Source organism: Anolis sagrei, chromosome 1 (assembly GCF_037176765.1).
Source record: "Anolis sagrei isolate rAnoSag1 chromosome 1, rAnoSag1.mat, whole genome shotgun sequence".
Lineage (NCBI taxonomy): Eukaryota > Metazoa > Chordata > Lepidosauria > Squamata > Dactyloidae > Anolis > Anolis sagrei.
The window spans coordinates 95,313,136-95,340,897 of record NC_090021.1 but is presented as its reverse complement, the minus strand read 5'-3'; the positions used below and the strand labels follow the sequence as shown (position 1 = coordinate 95,340,897).

General features: G+C 41.0%; 1 protein-coding gene across 1 annotated transcript; it reads left to right on the top strand.

Annotated features, from left to right (window-relative positions):
• The first annotated feature begins 21 nt into the window (after positions 1 to 21).
• On the top strand, positions 22 to 27,547 carry QRSL1 (glutaminyl-tRNA amidotransferase subunit QRSL1). The gene is made up of 11 exons (XM_060753115.2): positions 22 to 146; positions 5,352 to 5,511; positions 6,739 to 6,837; positions 8,001 to 8,097; positions 9,034 to 9,210; positions 11,848 to 12,023; positions 12,133 to 12,245; positions 14,131 to 14,323; positions 18,326 to 18,443; positions 20,515 to 20,720; positions 27,158 to 27,547. The coding sequence occupies exons 1-11, from the start codon at positions 123 to 125 to the stop codon at positions 27,367 to 27,369; spliced, it is 1,575 nt and encodes a 524-aa protein (XP_060609098.2). The 5' UTR covers positions 22 to 122; the 3' UTR covers positions 27,370 to 27,547.
• Positions 27,548 to 27,762: the final 215 nt, after the last annotated feature.

Genomic DNA, 27,762 nt, shown 5'->3' with positions numbered 1-27,762 from the left:
GCTGATGTTAGCATGCGGCTTCAAGATGGCGGCGCCCATGAGCCTGTTCGGTCACTACCGGGAGGCAGGGACGGGTGCCGAATAGGGCTTCGCGGAACGTTCCGCCCGGCTCCGCGAGGAAGATGCTGCGCGCTTCGATCCGAGAGGTGAGGGAGGACACGCCGGGTGGGATTGGCTCTTTTCCCTCCGGTGGGCGGGGCAAGAGATTGACTCCTCACTTTCATTGGCGGGAGCACCTTTCAGTCTCTTGCTTGGCAACCTGGCCACCTAAGGGCCTTTCCACACAACCATATAACTGATAATGCATAATATCTGCTTTGAACTGGTTAATTGAGGGCCCTTCCACACAGCCATATATCCCAGACTATCAAGGCAGAAAATCCCACAATATCTGCTTTGAACTGGGTTATATGAGTCCACACTGGCATATAACGCAGTTCAAAGCAGAAAATGTGGGATTTTATCCAAGGCCTAATTGGGTTTTGGCCTCATCTGTGCTGCAGGTACATGAAGGAAGAGGCATTCCTGCCTGGCAGAATGGGGTTGGACTGGATGACCTTTGGGGTCCCTTCCAGCTCAATGGTTCATGTGGCTACACCAATGGCTACACTGGGAGAAGCTTCACCTGTTGTAATTCTGCTTGTCAGGAAGCTGCTCTTGCTACAGTGAAAACTGGAGGCTGCTCCTGGGTCCCTGAAATGGTGCCTCCAGTTTTCACTCTGGTAATCATAGGGCCCTTCCAGACAGGCCCTCTAGCCCAGGATCAGATCCCAGGTTTTCTGTTTATCCCAGACTCATATAATCCAGTTTAAAGGAGAAAACCTGGGATCAAATCCTAGGAAATAGGGCCTGTCTGGAAGGGCCCATAGCTACCTGACCAGCAGGAACACAACAGGTGAAGCTTCTGCCAGGAACACTTCCTGAAATTCCCTCTTTTTCATTGCTGTTGTTGTGTGCCTTTAAGTTCTTAAGGTGACCTTATTTCTGAGGCAGAGAGTGACTTGCCCAAGGTTCCTCAAAGAGTTTCCATGGCCAAGCAGGGAGTTAAACCATGTTCCCTAGAGTTGTAGTCCTGTGCTCAAACCACTATGCCTTGCCCGCTCTCTTCTGAACAGATGTTAAAGGTACAAGAGCAGCCTTCAGTTTTCACTGTGGTGACCCTTCCTATCATTGTTAGACATGCTATAGCCCACCTGCTCACACACCAGCAGAAAGAGGCTGTATCTACATTGTAGGATGAATGCAGTTTGACACCACTTTAACTGCCATGGCTCAATGTTATGGGAGTATAGGAGCTGCAGTTTAGTAAGGCACCAGAACTATTGGGCAGAGAAGGTGAAATGCCTTGCAAAACTGCAACACTCCTGTTTCCATAGCATTGAGCTTGGAACGTATCTCCCTCTACAAACCATCTAGGACCTTAAGATCATCTGTGGAGGCCTTGCTCTCAGTCTCACCGCCATCGCAGTCCTGTTCGGTGGGGATGAGAGACAGGGCCTTCTCCGTGGTGGCCCCTCGGCTGTGGAACTCCCTCCCTAATGAGGTTAGATCTGCCCCCTCCCTTCTGACCTTCCAGACAAAACTTAAATGCTGGTTATAGGATCAAGAGTTCACAGACTAGTTGTTTTACTGGGAAGACAAGAATTTATTGGGCTGTTTTGGATGACAATTTAAATATGGAAATTGTAATCTGGCGAGCTAGTTCTAATGTGTATTTTTTAACTATTTAATGTATGGATGTATTTATTATGTGTTATATCATGCTTGGCATTGAATTGTTGGAGTGTTTGCCTGTGCCTTCAAGTCACCTGTCAATATATGAATTCCTTAAGGGTTTCTTATAGAATACTCAGAGGCTCCTTCCTTGGAAATACAGCCTGCAGCCCTTTGTGTTCCTTGACAGACGTGACCCTGCTTAGCTTCCAAGGCCAGATAGGATTTGGTGCCTTGTAAGTTATTTGGACCTGGATGGGGGCACTTAAAGTCCTTGGAGTAATACAACAAAATCAAGTACAGCTATGCCATGTGACAAGGATGCTTTTGATTTTATTTATATTCCAGTCTTCTACCAAAACAGTCAAACTCAGTCATTGCAATTCAGAGACAGCTTTTGTAATGGGATTTTTAAAGAAGAAAAGCTGTTGTTGGTGGTGTGCTCCTTCAAGTAATTTATGAGTTATGGCAACCCTGAGATGAACCTACCAGGGGGTTTTCTTGGCAAGATTTGTAGGGAGGGTATTGCTTTTGCCTTCCTATGAAGCTGAGAGTGTGTGACTTGCAGGGTCACCTAATGGGTTTCTGTAGCCAAGTCGGGATTCAAACTCCAGTTTCCAGAGTTGCAGTCTAACAAGCCAACTTCTATAGCATGCCAGCTCCCACCTGTGATGTGCAGCACTGCAATTATGTCTGCATTTATTTAAGAAGTAGTGTCATTGAGCTTAGTAGAATTTACTTCTGGTTAGATAAATACAGATCTGTGTTCCCAGGTGAGCATTCTTGAGCATTGGCACACCATGTCCTCAAACATCTGTGTTTAGCTTTCCCCATCCTTCTCTTGTCACCCCACTGCCAAAAGTGCCTCCATAATGGAACATCCACTCCAACAGATGCAGGATATCAGGTTAGACAGCCCTTGATTACAGTCTCTCTCAGCATCTCTTCAGCAAGAGGTACTCTTAGGCCCCTTCCACGCGGCTGTATAAAATCCACCTTGAACTGGATTATATGGCAGTGTGGACTCAGATAACCCAGCTCAAAGTAGATAGTGTGGATTATCTGCCTTGATATTCTGGATTATATATCTGTGTGGAGGGGCCCTTAGCAAAACCTCCTGAGAAGACTTCAGGACCAAGGAAAGCAGGTCTTCTACATCCTTTTACACTGTCATTTCAGACTATTCTGTGTTTGAAATAAAGTGATGATCCCCATTTAACTATTGCATGCCTATTGAATATAATCCTTGTATATTCACTTATTTTCATTCAGATTCAGATTTCTCAACACATACATATATATGATCGCTTTAGCTTCTCTACAAAGTCTACAAAGTCCACAACCATGTTTAAATCAAGCATATATTCAAAATATAAAGTACACATTGACTTATCTTTGCAAGGAAATCAAGACAGTAATGCATGTACGCATAGATTATTCTTTGTAAGTCATTGTATAGAGAGTAGGAATCTAAACTGCTATTGTCCCCCACTACCATACACACAAAATAGAAGAAACCTATCTGTTTACACATACCCACCAACTATCTCAGTTTGCTGTTAATCCTCTGTCATCCTACTTTTTCTGCATTAGACCAGGTGTCTGTTGTTACCAATGGACTATAGATGTGGGTGAACAAATAGAAACTTAATCCAGACAAAACAGATGTTCCTGGTCAGTCCTGGGTGCAGGCTATTTTAAAAACTATCTTATTATACAAGACAGTGCAAGCTTTATAGTTCTGTTGGAGAGGATGTTTTCCTCATGCCCTTCACAGATACATTTGGTGAGGACATGCGGTCCTCCATGGCTGCTTCCAAGTTGTGCAGTTCTCTTCTACTGGTTGGCCCCCTCCCTGCTCTCTTTCTGCCAGCAGACCAAATATATTTTTATTCAAACAGGAAGTGAATTTTTATTGCAGAGCAGCTGTTTACGAATTTTACAATAAACATTTTAAATTGTTTTGGAAGATGGCTTGTGTCCCACTTTGGGGGAAAGGCAGCATATAAATCAAATCCATTCAATAGTATATGTGAGAGCCAATGTACTTTTGAACTTTGACTGGATCTACTCTTCCATATAATACAGTTTGGAAGTGCACTACATGGCCAGCATAGGCCCTTATAATGCAGTTAACTGCACTGAACAGTATTATATGGGCCCCTTCCACACAGCGTAAAAAAAAATCCCACATTATCTGCTTTGAACTTGAATATATAGTAGTGTGGACTCAGATAACCCAATTCAAAGCAGATAGTGTGGGACTTTCTGCCTTGATATTCTGGAGGCCCTTCCAGATTCCCACTATCTGATCCAGGTTTTCTGCTTTAAACTGGATTATATGAGTCCGCACTACCAGATAATCTGGGGTAATAAGAAAATCTGGGATTAGATCCTGGGATATAGGGCCTGTCTGGAATGGTCCTGGGGGCCCTTCCACACAGTCCTATATCCCAGAATATCAAGACAGAAAATCCCACATTGTCTGTGTGTGGACTCAAATAACCCAGGGCCCTTCTACACAGCCCTATATCCCAGAATATCAAGACAGAAGATCCCACAATATCTGTTTTTAACTGGGTTATCTGAGTCCACCCTCAGATAATGTGGGATTTTCTGCTTTGAAATTCTGGGATATAGAGCTGTGTGGAAGTGGCCCCAATTCAAAGGAGATATTGTGGGATTTTCTACCTTGATATTCTGGGATATAGAGCTTTGTGGAAGGGCCCTCTGGATCTGAATTCCCACTCAGCCATAGAAACTGGTGGATGACCTTGCTCAGGCCACATTCCACCTCAGAGTAAACAAAGGAAAAAACTCATTCGGAACAAATCTTGCCACAGATATCGGGGATAAGCTCACCCAACAAAAGCAGTATGTATGTGAAGTATTCCTAATCTCATATTAGAAATTATATTTTAAAATGTTTAAGTGTTTTTAATCATGCTTTTCAAAAAATATATTGATATTTAATTCTTTTCCATTTTTGTTTTAGTTTAATCTTTTTAAAGTTATTGTGATTTTTTGTAAATTTCACTTGGGAGACAGGCAGGATATAAATTAAATAAACAAAGAAAACAATCAATAGGTTTTGCCACCTTGGCCAGACTTAGTTGCTTGGGCTTTCTGGGTTCCAGTTGTCATCTGTGAAATAATGGAAGGTATGTTTACATTTTGAGAACACAATCCTGAAAATGCTTTCACAACCGTACTTCATGTAAACAAATATGGAGAAAGCATATTCATCTCTGTTTTGTGTAAATAGACACAAGACTGCATTCTCTGAATATATGTGTATGTTTGTTGATTCTATAATATGGAAAATAATCCCAAAAGTCTTAACAGAGCATCTACCTCTGATTATATAAGAAAAAGATCTATGAGTAACACGTTTTAACAGATATAAATTTTGACCTTATTTCTCATCTGTTTGCAAAACTAAATCCAATGTTATTCTGTATTGTGACAATGTTGCAACTATACATTTTGATAATGTATCATATAATTTCTAATAGTATTATCTCATAAGTCATTGAAATTGCTTTTTAAAATATAGGTGGTCATTCTGAAAACTGCTTAGACATTATTAAAGTTTGCTATTTAAATTCTTCCTAAAATAGAAATCTTTTTCATATCAGATTTCTGCAGCACTAAAGGAAGGCCAAGTAAGTCCAACAGAGCTCTGTCAGAAGTGTCTCTCCCTCATAAAAGCCACCAGATTCCTTAATGCGTACATCACTGTAGCAGAAGAGACAGCATTAAAGCAGGCTGAAGCATCGGAAAAGAGGTACAAGAAAGGTACATTAATTCCCCCAAGTGATTGCTTTTCTCTTAAAAAAAATAAAACAACATTTTTCATGTTTACATTATCCACTAAGACATTTTCTCTGTGTTATAAAATTATATGTACAATTATGTTTGGGTCCCAGGTTTTATTTTAATTTCTGTTTGTACCTGCATTATTTTCCTGTAGTTATCATTGTGAAGATCACAGATGCAGATGTAGTGATTTTTTTGAGCTGTAATGCCTTATCTTTAGCACTTACATGCTAAAACAAGAAATCTTGAGTTCTGGAGCATATTCACAGACAATGCAATTTCAGTGAGTTCTTGGCATCTGCTAGGGATTGGTTCCAGTACCTTCATAAATAATAAAATCTATGGATGCTTAAGTCCCATTACATATAATTCCACAGTAATATTGTGCAAAATGACAAAATCATGGTTTTGATTTTTGGAAGGGGGGGGGGGAGGAAAGAATATTTTCAAGCCTTGGATGGTTGAATCTGTGGTTATGAAGGACTGGCTGAATAGCATTGTGATTCCCCTTTAATAGCCACTTTAATAGTGTAATCCTGGGTTTGGCAATTTAGGGAGACACATTTAGCTCAGCCAGAGCAGTCTAGCATTTCACCAAACTACAAATCCATGGAATAACAGTACTATAATTGTTTGGGGTGGATGGGTCCCAAATTTTACAGGGTTCTCTCTCACACACAGAATTATATATGTAAATTTAGAATTGCAGATCAGTTGCCACAGACCTACTTAATGATGTGCTTATTTCACCTAAATGAAGGTTAATTCAGGCATTTCCATTTAAATTGATTGAGGAAAAAGCTTCTAATCAGTAGGAATGTTTAGTCCCAGTCTTTATTTAGATTTGCTTGATAACTGGATAAATTTGTTTCCAGGCTCCTCTAAAGCAGTGTCCCACAATCTCAGTGCTACCAGGCTCTTGGACACCATTCCCATCATCCCTCTGGGGATGATGGGAGGAAGAATAAAATGCCTGGGACTCAGATTGAGAAAGGCTGCCTTCAAGAATCAATCAGAAAGGAAATTGGGTGTGCTCCCTTTATACCGCTGCCTAATCTGTTTAGACATCAGCTGCTCAGTAGCCATGTGTGCTCAAGTTGGGCATAAACAAGCAAAAGTTAAATTTCCATAACTCGGTGTTGCATCGGACTTGGATACAATTTTTTTCTCACTGAATTGCATATCCTTGTACTATCTACAATACAGGTCAGAGTCTAGGACCTTTAGATGGTGTTCCTGTTGCTGTGAAGGATAACTTCAGTACAGCTGGAATTGAGACAACATGTGCGTCCCTTATGCTAAAAGGTAAAGTAATGTGTTTAAAATAAGCCAACACCCCAGAAGCTCTGCTCTTTAGTCTGTGAAAGAAAGAGAACAGTGTGCTTCTGTTCAGACTTGAAATTATTCATTTACTGGCAGGAGAATATAACTGATGAGTAAATTGATTGGATGGTTTTTATGGAGCGATCTTAAATGTGCCTAAGAATGTGATGATGCAGCTGTATTTAACCCTGGTAGCTGTATTTTTCATGAGCCTAATTATTTGCTGTATTTGGCACATTATGTTATTATAAAATAACCTCAGGTAGTATGCTGAACATGGTACTAAAATCCCAGTGTAACATTAGGCTTGCAACTGAGACCATCAGATATTGGGCCATTATCACATCTTTCAAGAATCAAACTGCTTTCCCACCTGTTTCTGAACACAATTTAAGCTTACTTTTATAGTCCTACATACACAGTTTGGGATTTGACAGATACCTGTTCCCATGTCCTCTTTCCTATGCACTGCAGTGAGCAATGGAGGTTTTCCTCTAGGTGTCCTCCATATGATATTTGGTGATTACAAAGAGGCCTTTTGTTATGATGTGGCCCTCTTACGGACAATCCTCCCTAGATGTGCTCCCCTAGTCTTCTCATCAAGCGTCTTTATGTTCCCATTTGAGTTTTAAAAATCCTGGGTTCCTTCGCTCGCTGCTTCTATTATAACATTTGTTTGGCAGCATTGTTCTCATTTTCTTGTTTGCATATATTTTTATAATGAACTACCTTTCGAGCCGTTTGGCTGAAGGTCATAACAAAATATGCCAAATGTTGTAGCTCATATCATATATGAAACAGATTGCTGAGAATTCTGAGTTAATATTCATGAACATGTTGACCATTTATCCCTTCTTGGCTCGCCATACCAACAGGTGTAGCTGAACTAACCAGGAAAATGACCCTATTAAATCTAAAACCCTGAGGAAACTAGGAAAGAAAAAAACCATTTCAAACTCTAGCTTCAAATTCTGACTTGTTAGGGAGTAAAAAAAAACAGGATTCTGGTTAGGGTAATAGAAAGTTTTTATTTTCTTAGTTTATCCTAGTTAGCTAAGATATTGCCCCCAACAAATTACCATATCAGGCTTATTGATTTGTCCAGACATGCCCCATTCTTCAGCCAATTCTCTTTCCATTTTCAGGATATGTCCCCCCTTTCAATGCAACAGTTGTCCAGAAATTACTGGATCAAGGAGCTATACTTCTTGGAAAAACAAACCTAGATGAATTTGCTATGGGGTAAGTTGACTTAAAAACAATTAAGATCTGACCATGTGATACTTGCAATATGCTTCACTTCTTTTTAACTATACAGTTATTCAGGATTTGGCCATACGAAGCAAGGGATTCTGGGAATTATTCTGTCACAGAGGCATGATAGATCCTTTTTGCTTCATTGAGCCCCTTTACTTCCAAGACAAAAAGGCATTCCCTTCCACACTGCCCCTATATCCCAGGATCAGATCCCAGGGTATCTCTTTTTCTCCCAGGTTATCTGGCAGTGGGGACTCATAATCCAGTTTAAAGCAGATAATCTGGGATCAGATCCTGGAATATAGGGCAATGTGGAAGGGGCCTTAACGAGGATGGATTATTAAGGCCTATCCTGTGATTTTAGGAGGAATTTGTCATACTATTTCAACCTGTTTTCAACTTCTGTCAGTAGAGGTTTCCCTTTTAGTAAAGGAAACAGATAGCTAGCTGGAAAAGGTTTTGCATTCAGTACCAGTTTCTGTAATTCTATGAAACTAGATTTTTACTAGATTTTTACTTTGTTGGTTAGGGATGATGCCAGTTTCAATCCAACAATATCTGGAGGGCCACATGTTTCCAAGTTCAGAAATCCCACTGTATAAAATAGAGCCAGCAGGTGTATAGGTGTTATTCCCAACACTATAGGGTTGCAGCATGCTATAAACTATGATAGCTGTAGACATCGTTAACTCCACAATTCAAATCTAAAATGCTAAATTCCCCAGCTGTTCTCCAGACCATCCAATGGCTAAAGAATAAAACATGTTGAAGGGCTCCAGTTTGTTCATCTCTCATTGAATTCCTTAATGTATAACATCAGGACTGATGGGCCTTTATGATTCATTTTTAAGTAAAGGTTTAAAGAGAAAAAAGGATGCCTTATAAGCTGTCTTCTTGCTTCCTAACAATTTCTCTTCTTAGCTCAGGGAGTACAGATGGAGCCTTCGGACCAGTTAGAAACCCCTGGAGTTACTCTCGACAGTACAAGGGGAAATGCCTGCAAAACCCTAAGGCTCAAAATGAAGACGGCAACTGGTTGATAACTGGTGGGAGCTCAGGAGGCAGTGCTGCTGCGGTGTCATCTTTCACGTCCTTTGCGTAAGAGACTTAAGAGCAGTTTCATTATTAATAGCATTTGATTAGTACCGGTAAGATATTAGCATCCTTATCACATCACACTGTTACAGCACTATATTCCACTTTAAATGCCATAGCAACATCCTGTGGAAGCCTGGAATTTGTAGTTTAGTGAGGCCCAAGAATGTTTACTGATCATTCGAAAGGCCCCTCCTTAAATTGCAAATCCCAGGATTCCATAGGACAATACTGTGGTTATTATATGTTTTCAATGGTTTTTGTATTGTATTGATTTTATATTGATTTTATAATGCTGTTTTAAATATTTTAATTGTATATTGTGGATTGTTATGGCATCGAATTGCTGCCAATTTGTAAGCTGCCTTGAGTCACCTTTGGGCTTGAGAAAGGCGAGATATGTCGCAAATAAATAAATAAATGCTATGGTAACTGAAGAAGAACATAACACTATAGAAATATAGTATGATATGCTGCTAAGTACTCCACAAAGCTTAGAAGCTTTGTTAAGCAACCAAACCCAATGGGTGCTCAGCAATGGTTCCACTTCATCCTGGAAAGAAGTGACGAGTGGGGTGCCGTAGGGTTTGCTCCTGGGCCCAGTTGTGCTCAACATCTTTATTAATGACTTGGATAAAGGTTTAGAGGGCATGTTCATCAAATTTGCAGATGACACCGAATTAGGAGGGATAGCTAATACTCCAAAGGACAGGATCAGAATTCAAAATGGCTTTAACAGATAAGAGAGCTGGGCCAAAACTAAAAAAATGAATTTCAACAAGGAAAAATGTTGGATACTACTACAGTTAGGCAGAAAAAATGCAAAGATACAGAATGGATGGTGCCCGGCTTGACAACAGTCCATGTTCGAAAGATCTTGGAGTCTTAGTGGACAACAAGTTAAACATGAGCCAACAGTGTGATGTAGCAGCTAAAAAAGCCAATGAAGCAAGGGAAGTCATGGTGCCTCTCTATTCTGCTTTGGTTAGACATCACCTCAAATACTGTGTCCAATTCTGGGCACCATAATTTAAAAGACATATTGACAAACTGGAAGGTGTACAACAGAGGGCAACTAAAATCATCAAAGATCTGGAGACCATGCCCTATGAGGAACGTCTTAGAGCTGAGTATGTTTAGCCTGCAGAAGAGAAGGCTGACATGATAGCCATGTATAAATATGTGAGAGGATGTCATAAGAAAGAGGAAGCATGCTTGTTTTCTGTTGCCCTTGAAACTAGGACTCAGAGTAATGGGTTCAAATTACAGGAAAGGAGATTCCACCTGAACATTAGGAAGAACTTCCTGACCATTCAAGCTGTTCAATGGTGGAACTCTCTGCCTCAGAGTGTGGTGGAAGCTCCTTCCTTTAAAACTTTTAAACAGAGGCTGGGTGGCCATCTGTCAGGGAAACTCTAATTTTGCTTTTCCTGCATGACAGGGGGTTGGACTAGATGGCCCATGTGGTCTCTTCCAACTCTATTCTATGATTCTATAATTTACAGTGTGCTCTATACACATAGGTTAACACTTACAAGGAGGAGTGAGAATGGGGTAAAGCACTCTGAGGTTTAATGTATTGTCAAAGGCTTTCATGGCCAGAATCACTAGGTTTTTGTAGGTTTTTCGGGCTATATTACCATGTTCTAGAAGCATTATCTCCTGACATTTTGTCTGCATCTATGGCAGGCATCCTCAGAGGTTGTGAGGTCTCTTGAAAACTAGGAAAGTGGGGCTTATATATCTGTGGAATGTCCAGGGTGGGAGAAAGAACTCTGGTCTGTTGGAGCTAGGTGTGAATGTTTCAGTTGGCCACCTTGATTAGCATTTGATGGCCTGACAGTTTTTAGGTGTGGCTACTGCCTGGCGGAATCCTTTGTTGAGAGGTGATTAGCTGTTCCTGATAGTTTCTTGTCTGGAGTTCCCCTGTGTTTGAGTGTTGTTCTTTATTTACTATTATAATTTTAGAGTTTTTTAAATACTGAGGTTTGTTTTTTTCATGTGCCAATAGGATATGCCATTTTGTGCTGCTGGGAAAGAATTAGTTGTGACAATGTGGAGGAAGGGATGTAACTGATAACCTCAGCCTCCCTTCTCAGTACTATGGGATTAACAACATATCCAGCTCAAGCCCAGTCAGAACAAAAGGATTGGGTTCTATGAAATTTTACAAAATCTCCTTCTGTGCAGTGAAATCCCCTTTCATCCCAGGCTTTGATCTGACATCCATGTTCAGATACCATGGCTTTTCAGACTAACACTGTGCAAATATAGGACTGTTTCCTACATTTCTGAGCTATACCAACACTGTTACCATTTTTTTAAAAAAAAAGTAGTAAAAAAGTAAAAACCAGGAAAACAAAGTGAACCACAATAAGATTTCTAATTTTGACAGCAGAACCAAATTTTCTGCCCTCAGACTGTTATTGGAAGTGATTGACTTCAGTTCTGAAAAGAAGTTCTGTATGTAAGCTTCATGACGCAAAGAAGTCCAGGAAGAAAAATGATGTGTACCATGGAAACTGTACCTGTTCAGTTTCTTACAGATCTAATAGGCACCTTTGGCATAACTGAATGTTACAAATTCAGAGCAAATAAGTGGTTTGCTCCTAATTGCCACTGTTTGTTCTTCAACCGCAGGGCACTGGGTTCTGATACAGGCGGATCCACTAGAAATCCAGCTTCTCTCTGTGGAGTTGTCGGGTTGAAGCCAACCTATGGCCTAGTTTCCCGTCATGGTCTTATTCCACTTGTTAACTCTATGGATGTACCGGGCATTTTAACAAGATGTGTAGACGACTCAGCCACCATATTGGGTATAAAATGTCTCTCTTTCTCTCAGTGTCTCAATCCTGATTTAATCCCTTGACATACTCTACTGGTCTCTTCTCTATACCTTATAAGGTTTATAATTATGTATATTAGGTATCCTTGGTGGCCATGATCTGAAAGACTCTACGACCGTGCAGGACCCTTTTCAGCCGTTTCAGCTGCCCAGTTTGACAGAGCTGAAAAATCTTTGCATAGGCATACCAAAGGTAAGTGGCATGTAAGTGTCGGCATGGGAGAAAATAAATCAAGCTACACTGAATATTTATATTCCACTCTTTTTATCATGAGATCTCAGGGTACCATAGAGATAACACAATACAAACAGTTTAAACTATTCCAAATTAAAATCAGTAAATAAACATGATAAAAGCACATTGAACAGCTCAAACAAAACAACATGGAGAGTTTAAAAAAAACATACACAATAAGGTATCTGTGGTTTTATTTATCCATGTCCAACAACATATGTCCCTTATAAGTATTTTCTAGGTCCTTTAGCACAATTCCCTAGTATTCTTGGGACAAAAGTCCTTTATTTTCCTGCTTCTTGGCAGAATGGGGTTGGACTGAATGACCCACAAGGTCTCTTCCAACTCTGTGATTCTATAATTTCAATAGGGTTCACTATTATCTGTAGTTTCCCATATCCATGAAAAGTCTAGGAACAGAAGTTGGCCACAGAGTCATGCTGGAAGACCTAGAAATTCCTAGAGAGAGAGACTCAGGTAAAAAAAACTTTATTCACAGCTTTCCACTTTCGTGGGGATTCTGTGCACCCAGTCCCAGCAAATTTGAAACTCCTGATAAGCATGTCTGTGTGTTGTAGGGAACTATATTCATATTCTAAATATCTGGGTCCAAAGGTCTGTTGATCATTTTTGTTAAGCAGTTCCTAAATAAAGCAAAGAAAATAAGCTTTACCATCCCTGTTAACTGCTATGTATCATATCCAGTAGTCATGATTACCAATTAAATGGCAACAATACTGGAATAGGACTTTTGTTCTATTTTGAAGAAACATAAACACAGTAGTTACTCTGGGGAGCAGAGGTATTCTTTAATCCTGAATATGGAATGGGGCCGTCTATGAAATAAGTGAACGCCAAAGAAGGTGCAAGTCTACTGAGGAGCGCCTTTGTAGTTATTGAATAATCCTCAGTTTGCACTTGAGGGAAATAGCAGAACATCTTTTTGCCAATGAGTTCCTAGTCAGACATTCTACATTGCAGTGGGACTTAAAGTCATTTCCGACTTATAGCAATGATAAGTAAAGGTAAAGGTTTCCCCTAACATTAAGTCTAGTCGTGTCCGACTCTGGGGGTTGGTGCTCATCTCCATTTCTAAGCTGAAGAGCCGGCATGACTGCATGGAGCGCCATTACCTTCCTGTAGAAGAGGTACCTATTGATCTACTCACATTTGCATGTTTTTGAACTGCTAGGTTGGCAGAACCTAGGACTAGCAGAACCTAGGACTAACAGTGAGTGATCACCCTGCTCCCCATATTCGGACCACTAACCTTTTGGTCTGCAAGTTCAGCAGCTCAGCAGTTTAATCCACTGTAACTCATAATTCTGGTTCCCTCATCTCATCCCAGTCATGGTCAACTTGCTGTCCTGTGAAGTTCGGCACTGAGTTTGTAACTAGATTCACACTAGTTAAAAAAAAACCTGCCACATAAAAAGAGTGAGGGAGAAATTTCATGTGCATATCAGAAGTTTGTGTTAACCCTCCATGACCTACTTGAATACTTCTTAATGTTCCAGTCGAGATATTAATTATAAAATGCATATGAGGGTTTTGTCTCCAAAAGGTACCAAATCCAAAAAAGTGAAAAATGAATTATAGATGGCAGCCCATTGTTGGCTAGAAGTAGAATATTATGTACAAATCAAAACTAGCAAAATGTAAATCACTTTGGTACAGGGTTGGTAGCCAAAGAATGCATATCCTCAGCATGTTCTCTTTTTCAATTCCTGAAAATTTGTTTAGATGGATTTGGTTCCTTTCGGAAACAAGCTCCACATATATGCATCCACTTTGCATATCTGTGTATACAACTATGTTTCCCCCCCTTTGCCCCCCCCCCAAGGAATACAATGCACCGGGACTGTCCCGTGAAACACTGACGCTCTGGTCCAAGACAGCTGACCTTTTTGAGAAAGCTGGTGCCAATGTGGTTGAGGTGAGCCTCCCCCACACCTCTTACTCCATCGTCTGTTACCACGTTCTGTGTGCAGCAGAAGTAGCATCAAACATGGCTCGGTTTGATGGTTTAGAGTACGGTAAGTGCTTTGCTGCAAAGGATTTCTTGCAAAAGAGATACAAATTCATTTCCTAGAATTCCAACATAATAAAAACCTTGTTAAGAAGGACAACTGCAGTGTTGTGCCATAAAATACTCTTTATATTTGGCAGCTCCTAAGCTGTGTAAGATCTGCTGAGCTTCTAGAATTGATCTCTCTGAGTCCCCCTTTTCCCACTGTCGTTGCCCCTTCAGCTCTCATTGGTGTTTATGGTGTTTGTTGGCCTCCATCATACTTGCCTTCATGTTTCCATCTGATTCAGTTCAGGCACGCGCGCACACACACACACACACACACACACACGTATATATATATATATATATATATATATATATATATATATATATATATATGACCTTGTGCAGGACCATAAGGAAACATGGCAGAGAGAACTGAGAGTCAACTGGTGGAAGCTTCAGAAGTGATAGCTATGCATATATTATGATTTCAGATCATTTGTAGACTTGGGATAAATGGAAAACTGGTGGAGGGTGCAAGTGCAACACTACTTGTGTAGTTTAAGGGGTATTACTTAAAAGAGAAGCACATTTCCCTGCAAAATTCCAGTGCAGTAACTTTTCTTTCGCCTTCCTCACACCCAATTTTGTCCAGTGAAATTTCCAGTGGGCAGAGTTGATTAACTCAAGGGCTTGGGCAGACGCCTTGGAATGTGTAATGTTCAGCCAGATCAGTCCTTGTATAGTTATTAATCCCTACTATCCTGATGTTTGAAATCACAGCAGAAAGGGGAGTAATGGTTGTGAAAGTGAGTGAATAGTGGACCACTTTCAGAGGGAATGCCCAATGAGGCCCACTGCAAGTCTTTTCTTGCTTAGCATGGGTCCAGAGTGTACCTGAGCTGATTCTGGGAATGCAGGTTGCTTGGCACAGTGACAGTAGTATTTTACGCAGGAATGGTTGGTTTCTGGAGTTGGCAAACAGAACAGTTTCTCTAAACATAGAGCGAAGAATGAGCCATGCCCAGGAGCTATCATTTTTGGACTGAATAGCCCATTCAGAAAGGGATTGTGTGTTTGTAACTGGACAGGAGTTCAAAGAATGATGATTGATAGAAAGCTGGTTAAGCCCTGCACCAGGCAAGAATATTACACATTCAAACAAATTCACAAAAGCACCAGGCAAATCTTGATTCACTCCAGAGCAGGCCACCCTCACAAAAACCAAGTGTGTTCAAAACAAACAGATTTGGAGAACAGGATGGGGTTTTGAAAAATCTTGGTCATTCTAGGTAGGTACACCTGTCTTGCGAGTCCCAACAGCTAGCCTGAACTCATTTGCGTCAATGGAGATCCAGGAATGATGTCAGAAGAAGGGCACAACATGCCCCAGTGCTAATTCTGAGCCATCGTTTCTGATGAGCTTTTTAATTACAGAAAGATTAGGTCTTTTACAAAGCTCTGAAGACTCTCCTACTGACCTCAGCAAAGTCTGTTGGTGTATGAAGTTACTTTTTTCATTATTCCTGGGAATGTGTTTTTGTTATGAGAAAAATGTTGTCTCAGCTGTGTCCTCTGAAGAGTGTGCTCCGGCTGCAGTGCAAAATACACACATTGTTCAGCTGGATTGTCGGTCTCCGCTCAAGGTCAACTGGAGTGGGAAGACAGTGTCATTGAAATACCTCTGCACTTCCTGATCAAACACAATGGGTTCTGTTCCATATCGCGCTCCCCTGTACCTTTCAATGAACTTTTTGCAGGGCCAAATTCACTACAGTTGTGTACTTCCACACCTCGACTCCCAAATTCCTGATTCCTGTTTCCGTCATTTTAGAGTAGACACAGCTGGGTCTGGGCGGGGGAGAGGGAAATAACAAAGCTAGGTCATCCTCCCTTGATATATAAAACATTCCCATTAGGGCATAAAATAATTTGCCTCTCTTAGTGATACAGTAATTCCAACATAGGTTGATGTTTGTAATATTGATATGTAATTTCAATAATGATATTGAAATTTCATTAGCCTAAATGACAGTGTTATGGCACAACAGTTTTTAGGTAAAACAAGTTCTGAAGATAAGAGCTTCCTCATCCAAATATGTAATTAATGTTGAATAAATGAAATTTAAAGAAGACATTTTAGGTCTACTGTGAAGTGTTTTAGGTATGTCAATAGGTTTTAGAGCAGTGTTTCCCAACCTTTTTTGACCAGGGACCATTTGACCAGGGATCACTCTCCAACATTAGTACCAAAAGGGTTATGAATCGGTTTTTGCTCAAATTTAGATTCAATTTGGTTATTTAGGGTGCTGATTCAGAAAATTGCATTGGATAAACCACACACAGAACATATATCATCCAGTAGTCGCAATATGCTCACCCACAGAAAGCCATATTTAATAAACCTTGGCACTATAAGAGGATTTCTCGAGACCAATTGCTCTTGTTGCAACAGTGTAGAAATGGTGAGACCACAGACCATATTTTAGTTCTTGTGGACCACTGATAGTCCACGGACTACAGGTTGGGGAACCACTGTTTTAGAGAAATGCAGTGGGTAGAAATTATTATTATTATTATTATTATTATTATTATTATTATTGGATGGCCATATTCAGATTTAGATGAGATATGAATAACCCTCTTTCAGAAGCCCTGTTTCTTGCATAAGAAACATGCTAAGAATTTCATTTCATTTAGCTATACGGGTTGATCACATCCAACTTTTGTTAATGGCTTCTAAACAAGCCAGGATCTGAAGTCATGGTTTAATGTTTGCTTTTGAATCACGGCTTGTTTAGAGTAATTGCCTATCGTTCCAGGTTTATTTCTAACACAAATCTATAATCAGTTGTGGGTCTCTGGCTCATGCATGTGAACAGGAAAATATTTTGTGCACAAAGCTCAGCAATATCTTAAAGTAGATTTTGTTATCAAAAAGTACCATCTCTAAAAATGACATAGGTAATAGCAGTATCTATAACAATGTAATAGTTTAAAATTACCTTCAGAAGTCACAAAGGCTCTAAAAATTTCAGATCATAAATGTTATCGCCTGTCCTGACTGAATTTTATTAGTTCGAATAAAGAGCATGAATAAGATAATTTCTGGGAGATTCTAGGGCACAGATCCAGATGAGTTTTCCCTGTGTTTGTGTCTCCAGATAGTTCACAAATGCACTCGAGCTGAGCCTCCCAGGGGTCAAAAAGCAATGTTAGCAAAATAATAATAATAATAATAATAATAAATAAATCCAAAAACTTCATTCCACTAGGGGGCATAGAGGACATTTCCACCATATTTTGTCGTTGGAAAAACAAAACATACCACTTAGGAGCATTTAGGGGCACTTCTCACTTTTGGGATTCCCAAGGAATACATCTACATTATAGAATTAATGTAGTTTGATACTGCTTTAACTGCCATGGCTCAGTGCTATGGAATTCTGGCTTTTGTAGTTTGGTGAGGCATCACAACTCTTTGGCAGAGAAGGCTAAAGGCCTTCTCAAACTACAGCTCACAGAGTTTCATAGAATAGGGTCCTGGCAGAAAAATTGTGTCAAACTGCATTAATTCTACAGTGTAGATTAGGCATGGGCAAACTTCACCCTACTGGCTGTTAGGAATTGTGGGAGTTGAAGTCCAAAACCCCTGGAGGGCCAAAGTTTGCCCATGCTTGGTGTAGATGCACCTAGAGTCTCATCGGGGGTTGATGCAACCCCTAGCTTTCCATAGTTGCCAATCCTTGCTCCAGGGGGACATTTTTTGCTAGAAATGTTCAGGCAGGAAACTCCAATTAATCTTAAATCTGAATAACTGCCTCAGATAGCTGCTTTTGGGGCCCGTGAGGAAATCTTAATTCTTTATCCAGATTGTCTTATGTTTGGCCATATGCAATGCGAGCAGGCAAGCTGCACTAAACTTCCATGATTTATGCTGTTGTTATATCTGTTGTCTATTCATGAGGCAGTTGTGAATGGTTTTAGGATGTGTTTCCAAAATGCTGGTGACTTCTAATTTTAGGACATCGGAGCAGTGTTGACAAATCAACTGAAGCCTTGTATGCAGCGACACGCAGAGAAGGCTTTAATGATGTTGTAAGGGGAAGAATTCTATCAGGAAACTACTTCTTGCTAAAACAGTAAGTTCAGCACATTTCGAAGCTTGAACTCATGAGGCCAGCATTTTATTTGTTGTTCAGTTAAGGGTGACATTACTCATGTTGGACAGATTTTTCCACCTAGTTAAGGCATTATTATTATTATCGCTGATACTGCTGCAGCTGTAACAGAGAGCAGCAAACATTGTTTTCCTAAAATGCTGCATAATTTAGTATTTTGACATTCTCCCTGTCTCCCTTCACCTCCTTTCCTATGTTTCTACTTATCTGCAAGGTCACTTTACTTCTAAATGATCTGTATCCGTGCTTTTGCCACTATTTTTGTTTGGGTGGGTTATCAGTTTTTAATAATAGATAATTTATTTATTAGCATTTAATTCTCCTTGAAAGAAAATGGCATAGAACTAAGAAGCAGAGAATGCCTTGAAAATATTCTCAAAATAAATTACAAGTAAATGTTGCAATTACACAGAAAAGGTCATTATCATTTATCTGTACCTGAATCTCCAGCCTCAAAAGTACCTGCTACTTCCATACTCTGTGCCACACTAAACCTTGCCTTGAAAATCTACAAGAAAAGAGACCACAGCTTCAACTGGATAGCTTTTCTATCAAACTGCAATGATTTTTAACAAAATAATGAAATAACTAGTTTCAGCTTTCTTCTGTTTTTCTGTAAGGTGTACCATAAGCTCATATAACATAGTGGCACTGCACAACAGTTCCTATATCAGTCCTGTTTTGCGTGTTTTATTATGCACTGATCCGGATCTTTAGAATGGGGTCAGCTATGGGCCCCCTGGTGTTGCAGTGGGTTAAACCGCAGAGCTGCTGAACTTGCTGACAGAATAGTTGATGGTTCGAATCCGGGAAGCAGCATGAGCTCCTGCTGTTAGTCCCAGCTTCTGCCAACCTAGCAGTTTGAAAACATGCTAATATGAGTAGATCAATAGGTACAGCTTCTGCGGGAAGGTAACGGCACTCCCTTCAATCAGCCACATGACCTTGGAGGTGTCTATGGACAATGCCGGCTCTTTGGCTTAGAAATGGAGATGAATACCAACCCCCAGAGTCGGGCACAACTAGACTTAATGTCAGCAGAAACCTTTACCCTTACCTTTATGAATCTACAGTGGGCATGGGCAAACTTTGGACCTCCAGGAATTTGGACTTCAACTCCCATAATTCCTAACAGTCTACTAGTTAAGATCACTCTGACCAAAAGGTCATGAGTTCGAAGCCAGCTCGGGTTGGAGTGGGTCTCCAACCATTGTGTAGCCTGTTGTCGACCTTTGCAACCCAAAAGACAGTTGCATCTGTCAAGTAGGAAAATAAGGTACCACCTTAAAGTGTGGGGAGGCTAAATTAACTAATTTATGAGGCCATAAAAAAGTCTCCAGTAAAAGCATGCGGGGAATGTGGAAGTACTTCACCAGTGTCGCAGATGGACGATGAAAGCGACAGCTCTCCTGGCGGCCAGAAAAAGTTAAATAGCCTCTGTCTATGTCTGTATATGTTGTATGTCAAATTGGCATTGAATGTTTGCCATATATGTGTACACTGTAATCCACCCTGAGTCCCCTGTGGGGTGAGAAGGGTGGAATATAAAAGCTGTAAATAAATAAAATAAATAAATAAAACACCTGGAGGGCTGAAGTTTGCCCATGCCTGATCTAAGGGAATAATCCTACATTCCTGGGGATGGTTGCCTAGAAGTAAATCCTATTGAACCATGAACCTTTGTACTTGTATGGCAGGCAACTGCACTTGATTCTCAAACCCCAGAAAATATAAGTAAGTTTTCATAGCGCTTATTTGAGATGAGCAATACTGATAAGTGCCCATGAAGTTTGAAATGAAATCTGGTCTGCTCTCTTGAGAATGAGCAATGGTTATCATCTACATATTATCTAGCTTCAGAAAGGTCCATATAGTGTTGTGATGCTTTGAACCACAGGGTTGGGTTTATTAGCAAACTCTGGAAATTTTCCATTTATGCCCACCCCCATCCCATAAGGCTATAAGGTGGAAATAATGACTCATTTTTCTGTTTCCAGTTCTCACTGACCTTTCCTTTTACTTCTGCTTCTAGAAACTATGAGAAATATTTCCTCAAAGCCCAGAAAGTAAGAAGGCTCATTGCCACTGATTTTGCAAAAGTTTTCAGTTCTGGGGTTGATGTTTTGCTCACTCCCACTACTCTCAACCACGCTGTGCCATACAGAGAGTTCATCAAAGAAGACAACAGGACCCGCAGTACACAGGACGACATTTTCACTCAGGCTGCCAATATGGCTGGTAAGCAAAATGTGCCCATTGCTAACGATATCATTTATTATTTCTTCAATTGGTCATTTTCAGGCAGTCATCATCATTTTTCTTCAGGAACACAGGAGGGATCTAATTAGCAAGATGTGATGACCCATTTATTTAAAAAGAGAGCTGATAACATCTGAATTAGAACATCAGTCGAATCTAATTTGAAGCCACTTTGTGTGCCTGTTCACCTCAGAAACAATATATCTGCCAGGAATTGTTGCTGGGTGCTTTCAAGTCATATCTGAGTTACGGCAACCCTAAAACAAATCTATCAAGAAGGTTATGTTTGTAAGGTTTATTCAAAGAGGGTTTGTCATTGCCTCCCTCTGAGGCTGAGAATGCGTAATGTGGCCAAGGCTTCCATGGCTATGTGGGATTTTGAACCCAGAGCCATGGTCCCACACTCAAACTACTTCACAACACTGGCTCTCCTGAAAATTATACAGAGCATATAAATTGGGCTTGATATTTGGGCAATTTGTTGTTGTTTATTCTTTCAGTCACTTTCGACTCTTCGTGACCTCATGGACCAGCCCACGCCAAAGCTCCCTGTCAGCCATGGCCACCCCAGCTCCTTCAGAGTCAAACCAGTCACTTCAAGGATCCCATCCATCCATCTTGCCCTTGGTCGGCCCCTCTTCCTTTTTCCTTCCGTTTTCCCCAGCATCATTCTCTTCTCCAAGCTTTCCTGTCTTCTCATTCAGTGGCTAAAGCACTTCATCTTTGCCTCTAATATCCTTCCCTCCAGTGAGTAGTCGGGCTTTATTTCCTGGAGTATGGGCTGGTGGATCTTCTTGTGGTCCAAGACACTCTCAAAATTTTCCTCCAACACCACAGTTCAAAAGCATCTATCTTCCTTCGCTCAGCCTTCCTAATGGATTTAGGACACTTTATTGCATCCTTTCACAGAATTTGCTTCTACTAGCTTGACAGCATTCTAAATCTAGTCTGGCCTTTCCAAAAGTTTCAACCATTAACTATAGCTACAAATGATGGACTCTGGCTGGTTTGACATTAAAATGGGAAGCTGGAAATGGCCCAAACTTTATTTTAGGAAACAGCAAGTATCCTGTTCTATGCTGAATATGTATCTCTTGTCTGTTACCAAGGGGATGACTGGAAGAACAGTTCAAGTATTAATGTTTGAATCAAATAGTAATAAGGTTGTTATGAGACAGGAAGCCTCCTCCGGTTTATTGTGGTTATTTTCACTTTAATTGGCTTTGCCATATGGTCTACCTCTTGTTGACACTTCTTCCCACATAAGTGACAGATGGGTATTTGTTGTCATCTCAGTCATGATAAGTTGAACCAGGAATCTTGCTCTTCTTCAGAATCTTGGTTAAGATTCTTGGTTTGCTGTGAGTTTTTCGGGCTGTATGGCCATGTTCCAGCAGTATTCTCTCCTGACATTTCGCCTGCATCTGTGGCTGGCATCTTCAGAGGTTTTTATTCTTCTTGTTTCTAAACAAAGATCACATCAGAGTCAGAACTGCTCCCAGTCCATAAAAAAACACAACTTACGTAATGCTAGATGCTTTTTTGCAATAGTCTAAAAATAAAGGAAAAAGCACAGAAACATAACTAAAACTTTTTGTGCCTTGTTCTTATCACATGAGCATGAGGTGAAGGAAATGTACTTTTTCACCAAAGGTTATAAGTGCATTGTTTCCTATTTACATTCTGTCTCACTGCACACCATTGACAGGAACATATGATTAGCTAATGTTGTGTGGTAGGTACAGTAATTGATTTCAGAAGAGTTTACACCCAGCAATTAAATATCAATATAATTACTTTGTCTGCATAAAGTTTGGATCTGTGGTTTTTTAAAACCCACATGGCAATAAGAAATTCAATGACTGAGGTCCTCGTGGTCAAGAATAGCATATGTTCCACATCCCGCCATTGTCACAGGCACGATTGGTGGGGATGAGAGACAGGGCCTTCTCAGTGATTGCTCCCCGGCTATGGAACTCCCTTCCTGGTGAGCTCAGGTTGGCCCCCACCCTCCTGTCCTTTAGAATGATGGTAAAAACTTGGCTTTGGGACCAAGCTTTTGGGACAGGACAATGAAGTGGCAGTGGGAAAGATGTCAGGGCCAATTGGATTTGATGCAGATGGCTAGGACGGTTTTAAATGGTGTTATTTTAAATGGTGTATTTTAATATTTCGATAAATGGTTTTTAATGTTTATGTATTGTATCCAGCCATTGAATGTTTGCCATGTATATGCTGTGCTCCGCTCTGAGTCCCCTTCGGGTTGAGAAGGGCAGAATATAAATGTTTTAAATAAATAATAGTAAATAAGGAACTGTGCTATGGCTTCCCTGTCACCACTCCAGTGCTCACTCTACGGCAGACATAGGCAAACTTCAACCCTCCTGGTATTTTGGACCTCAACTCCCACAATTCCTAACAGGAATTGTGGGAGTTGAAGTCCAAAACACCTTCGGACCTGAAGTTTGCCCATGCCTGCTCTATGGCAATTCAGTTGTTGGTGGAGACCATTGCTGTTTGGTTGGGTGTGGGTAACTGTATCTCAAAGAAGTGTCTGTACATCTTCTGCTGAGACCAGCAGATGCTGCCAAAATATGTCTTTGCTGTTCATCTGGTTTGGGATATTACCATTGACTTCTCCTATTGCTCTCCCCACATCAGCAAACAAATGTGTGTGTGTGTGTGTGTGTGTGTGTGTGTGTGTGTGTGTGTGTGTTGGGGGGATATTCCAACATAATGATGAGTCTTATGGAATTTTGGACATTATAGAGGGAAGGGAATACCAGCCTTTACACATACAGCCAAGACACATATGCAAGCATAAAATGGATTCCACTTGTGAATATTAGTACTGTATTAGGGTCGTTGTGTTTAAAGGTCTTCCCATCAACCAACTCCTGTGGTGATTCATTGGTGAAAAATGAATGTATTCTATTCTCAGAGAGTTGAAATGAATATCTTGTTCTTACCGTGGGAAGAAATAAAACATGGATTGTTCTTAAGGGACATATTCATGGTAGCTATGCAAAACAGTCATAGATTGACAGTGGTTAGTAGTTACAACACTGTTTTTAAAAGACTTCCAAACATTGGGTGATAGGGAAAGCTGCTAAGATGAACACTTAAATTAAAATGTAAACTTTCACTGAAACATCAAATAAAAGACCATCATATCGATCAGATGACTTGACTTTTAGACACAAGAGGTTGGCATTCAGGTCAGAGTTCAGTTCAAATTTCATTGGATAATGTGTTGTCAAAAGCTTTCATGGCCGGAAACACTGGGTGGCTGTGAGTTTTCTGGGTTGTATGGCCATGTGCCAGAAACATACTCTCCAGAAGTGTTCTTTCCTGACTTTTCGCCCACATCTATGGCAGGCATCTTCAGAGGTTGTGAGGCCTGTTGGAAACTAGGTAAGTGGGGTTTATATATTTGTGGAATGTCCAGGGTGGGAGAAAGAACTCTTGTCTGCTTGAGAAAAGTGTGAATGTTGCAATTGGCCATCTTGATTAGCATTTAATGGCCTTGCAGCTTCAAAGCCTGGCTGATTTTCTTTCTCCCACTCTAGACATTCTACAGATATATAAACCTCACTTGTCTAGTTTCCAACAGATCCCTCAACCTCTGAAGATGCCTGCCATAGATGTGGGCGAAAAGTCAGGAAAGAACACTTCTGGAACATGGCCCAGAAAACTCACAGAAACCCAGTTTCGTTTGATAACTTGGAAGTTGTTATTTCATGTCCATTAAAGGATTTTGCCAATTGCAACATTCACAGGCACAGAGAAGAAATGTAGTAGTCATGGGCGATTTCAACTATCCCGATATTTGCTGGAAAACAAACTCGGCCAAGAGTACAAGGTCCAACAAATTCCTCGCTTGCCTTGCAGACAGTTTCATGGTCCAGAAGGTAGAAGAGGCACCAAGGGGATTGGCTACTCTTGATCTCATCCTAACAAATGCGGAGGACCTGATCGATGCGGTCGAAGTGGTAGGATCCTTAGGGGCAAGTGACCATGTGCTCCTGCAATTTGAGGTACAAAGGAAGGCCGAAACTAAGGCAAGTCAAACCCGTATTTTGGACTTTAGGAGAGCTGATTTCCAAAAAATGAAGGAAACGCTGAGCAGCATTCCGTGGACACAGATACTAAAAGACAAGGGAGTTACGGATGGATGGGAATTTCTCAAGAGTGAAATACTCTATGCGCAATTGCAAACCGTGCCAACAAAGAGAAAAAATAGGACAAGTGCAAAGAAGCCAGAATGGATGTCCAAAGAACTTCTAACTGTGCTAAGACACAAAAGAGACATGCACAAGAAGTGGAAAAAGGGAGAAATCACCAAAGAAGAATCCAAACAAATAGCCAACACCTGTAGGGAAAAGGTCCGCAAAGCCAAAGCAAAATACGAGCTCAGATTTGCCAGGGACATTAAAAACAATAAAAAGGGCTTCTATTCTTATGTCAGTAGAAAAAGGAAAAACAAGGAGGCGATAGGACCTCTTTGAGGAGAAGATGGGGCAATGCTGACAGGGGATAGGGAAAAGGCAGAACTACTTAATGCCTTCTTTGCCTCGGTCTTCTCACAAAAAGAGAGTCCTCAACCTCAGCAAGATGGAGTGGATGAGGGATTGGAGGACATCCAACCCCTAATTGGGAAAGAAGTCGTCCAGGAATATCTGGCCGCTCTTAATGAGTTCAAGTCCCCAGGGCCAGATCAACTACACCCCAGAGTATTGAAGGAACTAGCGGAAGTCATTTCGGAACCATTGGCAACCATCTTTGAGAGTTCTTGGAGAACAGGAGAAGTTCCAGCAGATTGGAGGAGGGCCAATGTGGTCCCAATCTTCAAGAAGGGAAAAAAGGATGACCCAAACAACTACCGTCCGGTCAGCCTCACGTCGATACCGGGCAAGATTCTGGAAAAGATTGTTAAGGAAGCGGTCTGCAAACACTTAGAAACAAATGCAGTCATCGCTAATAGTCAACATGGATTTATCAAAAACAAGTCATGCCAGACTAATCTGATCTCTTTCTTCGATAGAGCTACAAGCTGGGTAGATGCGGGGAATGCCGTGGATGTAGCGTACCTGGATTTCAGTAAGGCCTTCGACAAGGTCCCCCATGACCTTCTGGCAAGGAAACTAGTCCAATGTGGGCTAGGCAAAACTACGGTGAGGTGGATCTGTAATTGGTTAAGTGGACGAACACAGAGAGTGCTCACTAATGCTTCCTCTTCATCTTGGAAAGAAGTGACAAGTGGAGTGCCTCAGGGTTCCGTCCTGGGCCCGGTCCTGTTCAACATCTTTATTAATGACTTAGATGAAGGGCTAGAAGGCATGATCATCAAGTTTGCAGACGACACCAAATTGGGAGGGATAGCCAATACTCCAGAGGACAGGAGCAGAATTCAAAACGATCTTGACAGATTAGAGAGATGGGCCAAAACTAACAAAATGAAGTTCAACAGTGACAAATGCAAGATACTCCACTTTGGCAGAAAAAATGAAATGCAAAGATACAGAATGGGTTTCGCCTGGCTCGAGAGCAGTACGTGTGAAAAAGATCTTGGAGTCCTCGTGGACAACAAGTTAAACATGAGCCAACAATGTGATGTGGCGGCAAAAAAAGCCAATGGGATTTTGGCCTGCATCAATAGGAGCATCGTGTCTAGATCTAAGGAAGTCATGCTACCCCTCTATTCTGCTTTGGTTAGACCACATCTGGAATATTGTGTCCAATTCTGGGCACCACAATTCAAGAGAGATATTGACAAGCTGGAATGTGTCCAGAGGAGGGCGACTAAAATGATCAAGGGTCTGGAGAACAAGCCCTATGAGGAGCGGCTTAGGGAACTGGGCATGTTTAGCCTGAAGAAGAGAAGGCTGAGAGGAGATATGATAGCCATGTATAAATATGTGAGAGGAAGCCACAGGGAGGAGGGAGCAAGCTTGTTTTCTGCTTCCTTGGAGACTAGGACGCGGAACAATGGCTTCAAACTACAAGAGAGGAGATTCCATCTGAACATTAGGAAGAACTTCCTGACTGTGAGAGCCGTTCAGCAGTGGAACTCTCTGCCCCGGAGTGTGGTGGAGGCTCCTTCTTTGGAAGCTTTTAAGCAGAGGCTGGATGGCCATTTGTCAAGGGTGATTTGAATGCAATATTCCTGCTTCTTGGCAGGGGGTTGGACTGGATGGCCCATGAGGTCTCTTCCAACTCTTTGATTCTATGATTCTATGATTCTATGATTTGGATACAAAATAGTTTAAGTATAATTAAGTGAAGTAATGTGCCTAGTTGGCTATTGTGTAGAGAAGCTAAATAAATAAATAGTTGCCACGTGTATATATTTTTCTTGTTGTTTTGATATGAAATTACTTTAAAATGATGCAAGGCAATTTTTGTGTGTCTTTCAGGGCTGCCGGCTGTAAGTGTTCCTTCTGCCCTCTCAGAGGAAGGCTTGCCAATTGGGCTGCAGTTCATTGGCCGTGCTTTCCATGAGGCACAACTTCTTACAGTGGCCAAATGGCTTGAAAACCAAGTGCAGTTCCCTGCCATACAGTTAGAAAGGATCATGGATCATCTTGACCTTGTCTCTCACCAGGAACAGTCTGCATTTTATTCATGAAGCGTGACTGGAGGACTTATTCAGTAAAGAGGGCGGGAGGCGAGGGAGATTGTGGGGCATCCAAAGCACTGTGTTTTGAATGTAGCTTTCTGATTTAAGAACTTTGAACAGAAATAGAGGCTCAAAGCCTCCAATATATTTTCTGTGCAATGAAATTGCCATGAGATGTGGAACTTGATTTTAGTTTCTGAATTATTATTTAATGAAATGCTTCTGCTTTTGCAATCACTATATTTCAGTCCAGAAGCACAAAAACTGATAATCAACACAGTATCTTACAAAGGAAGCTGCTTCGCCCAGTGTGCAAAGGTACAAGTCAGAAACCTAGACTTGCAAGCAAGACTTAAGAGAGACATATATCAACCAGGATCCAATATGGTACAATACTTGCTT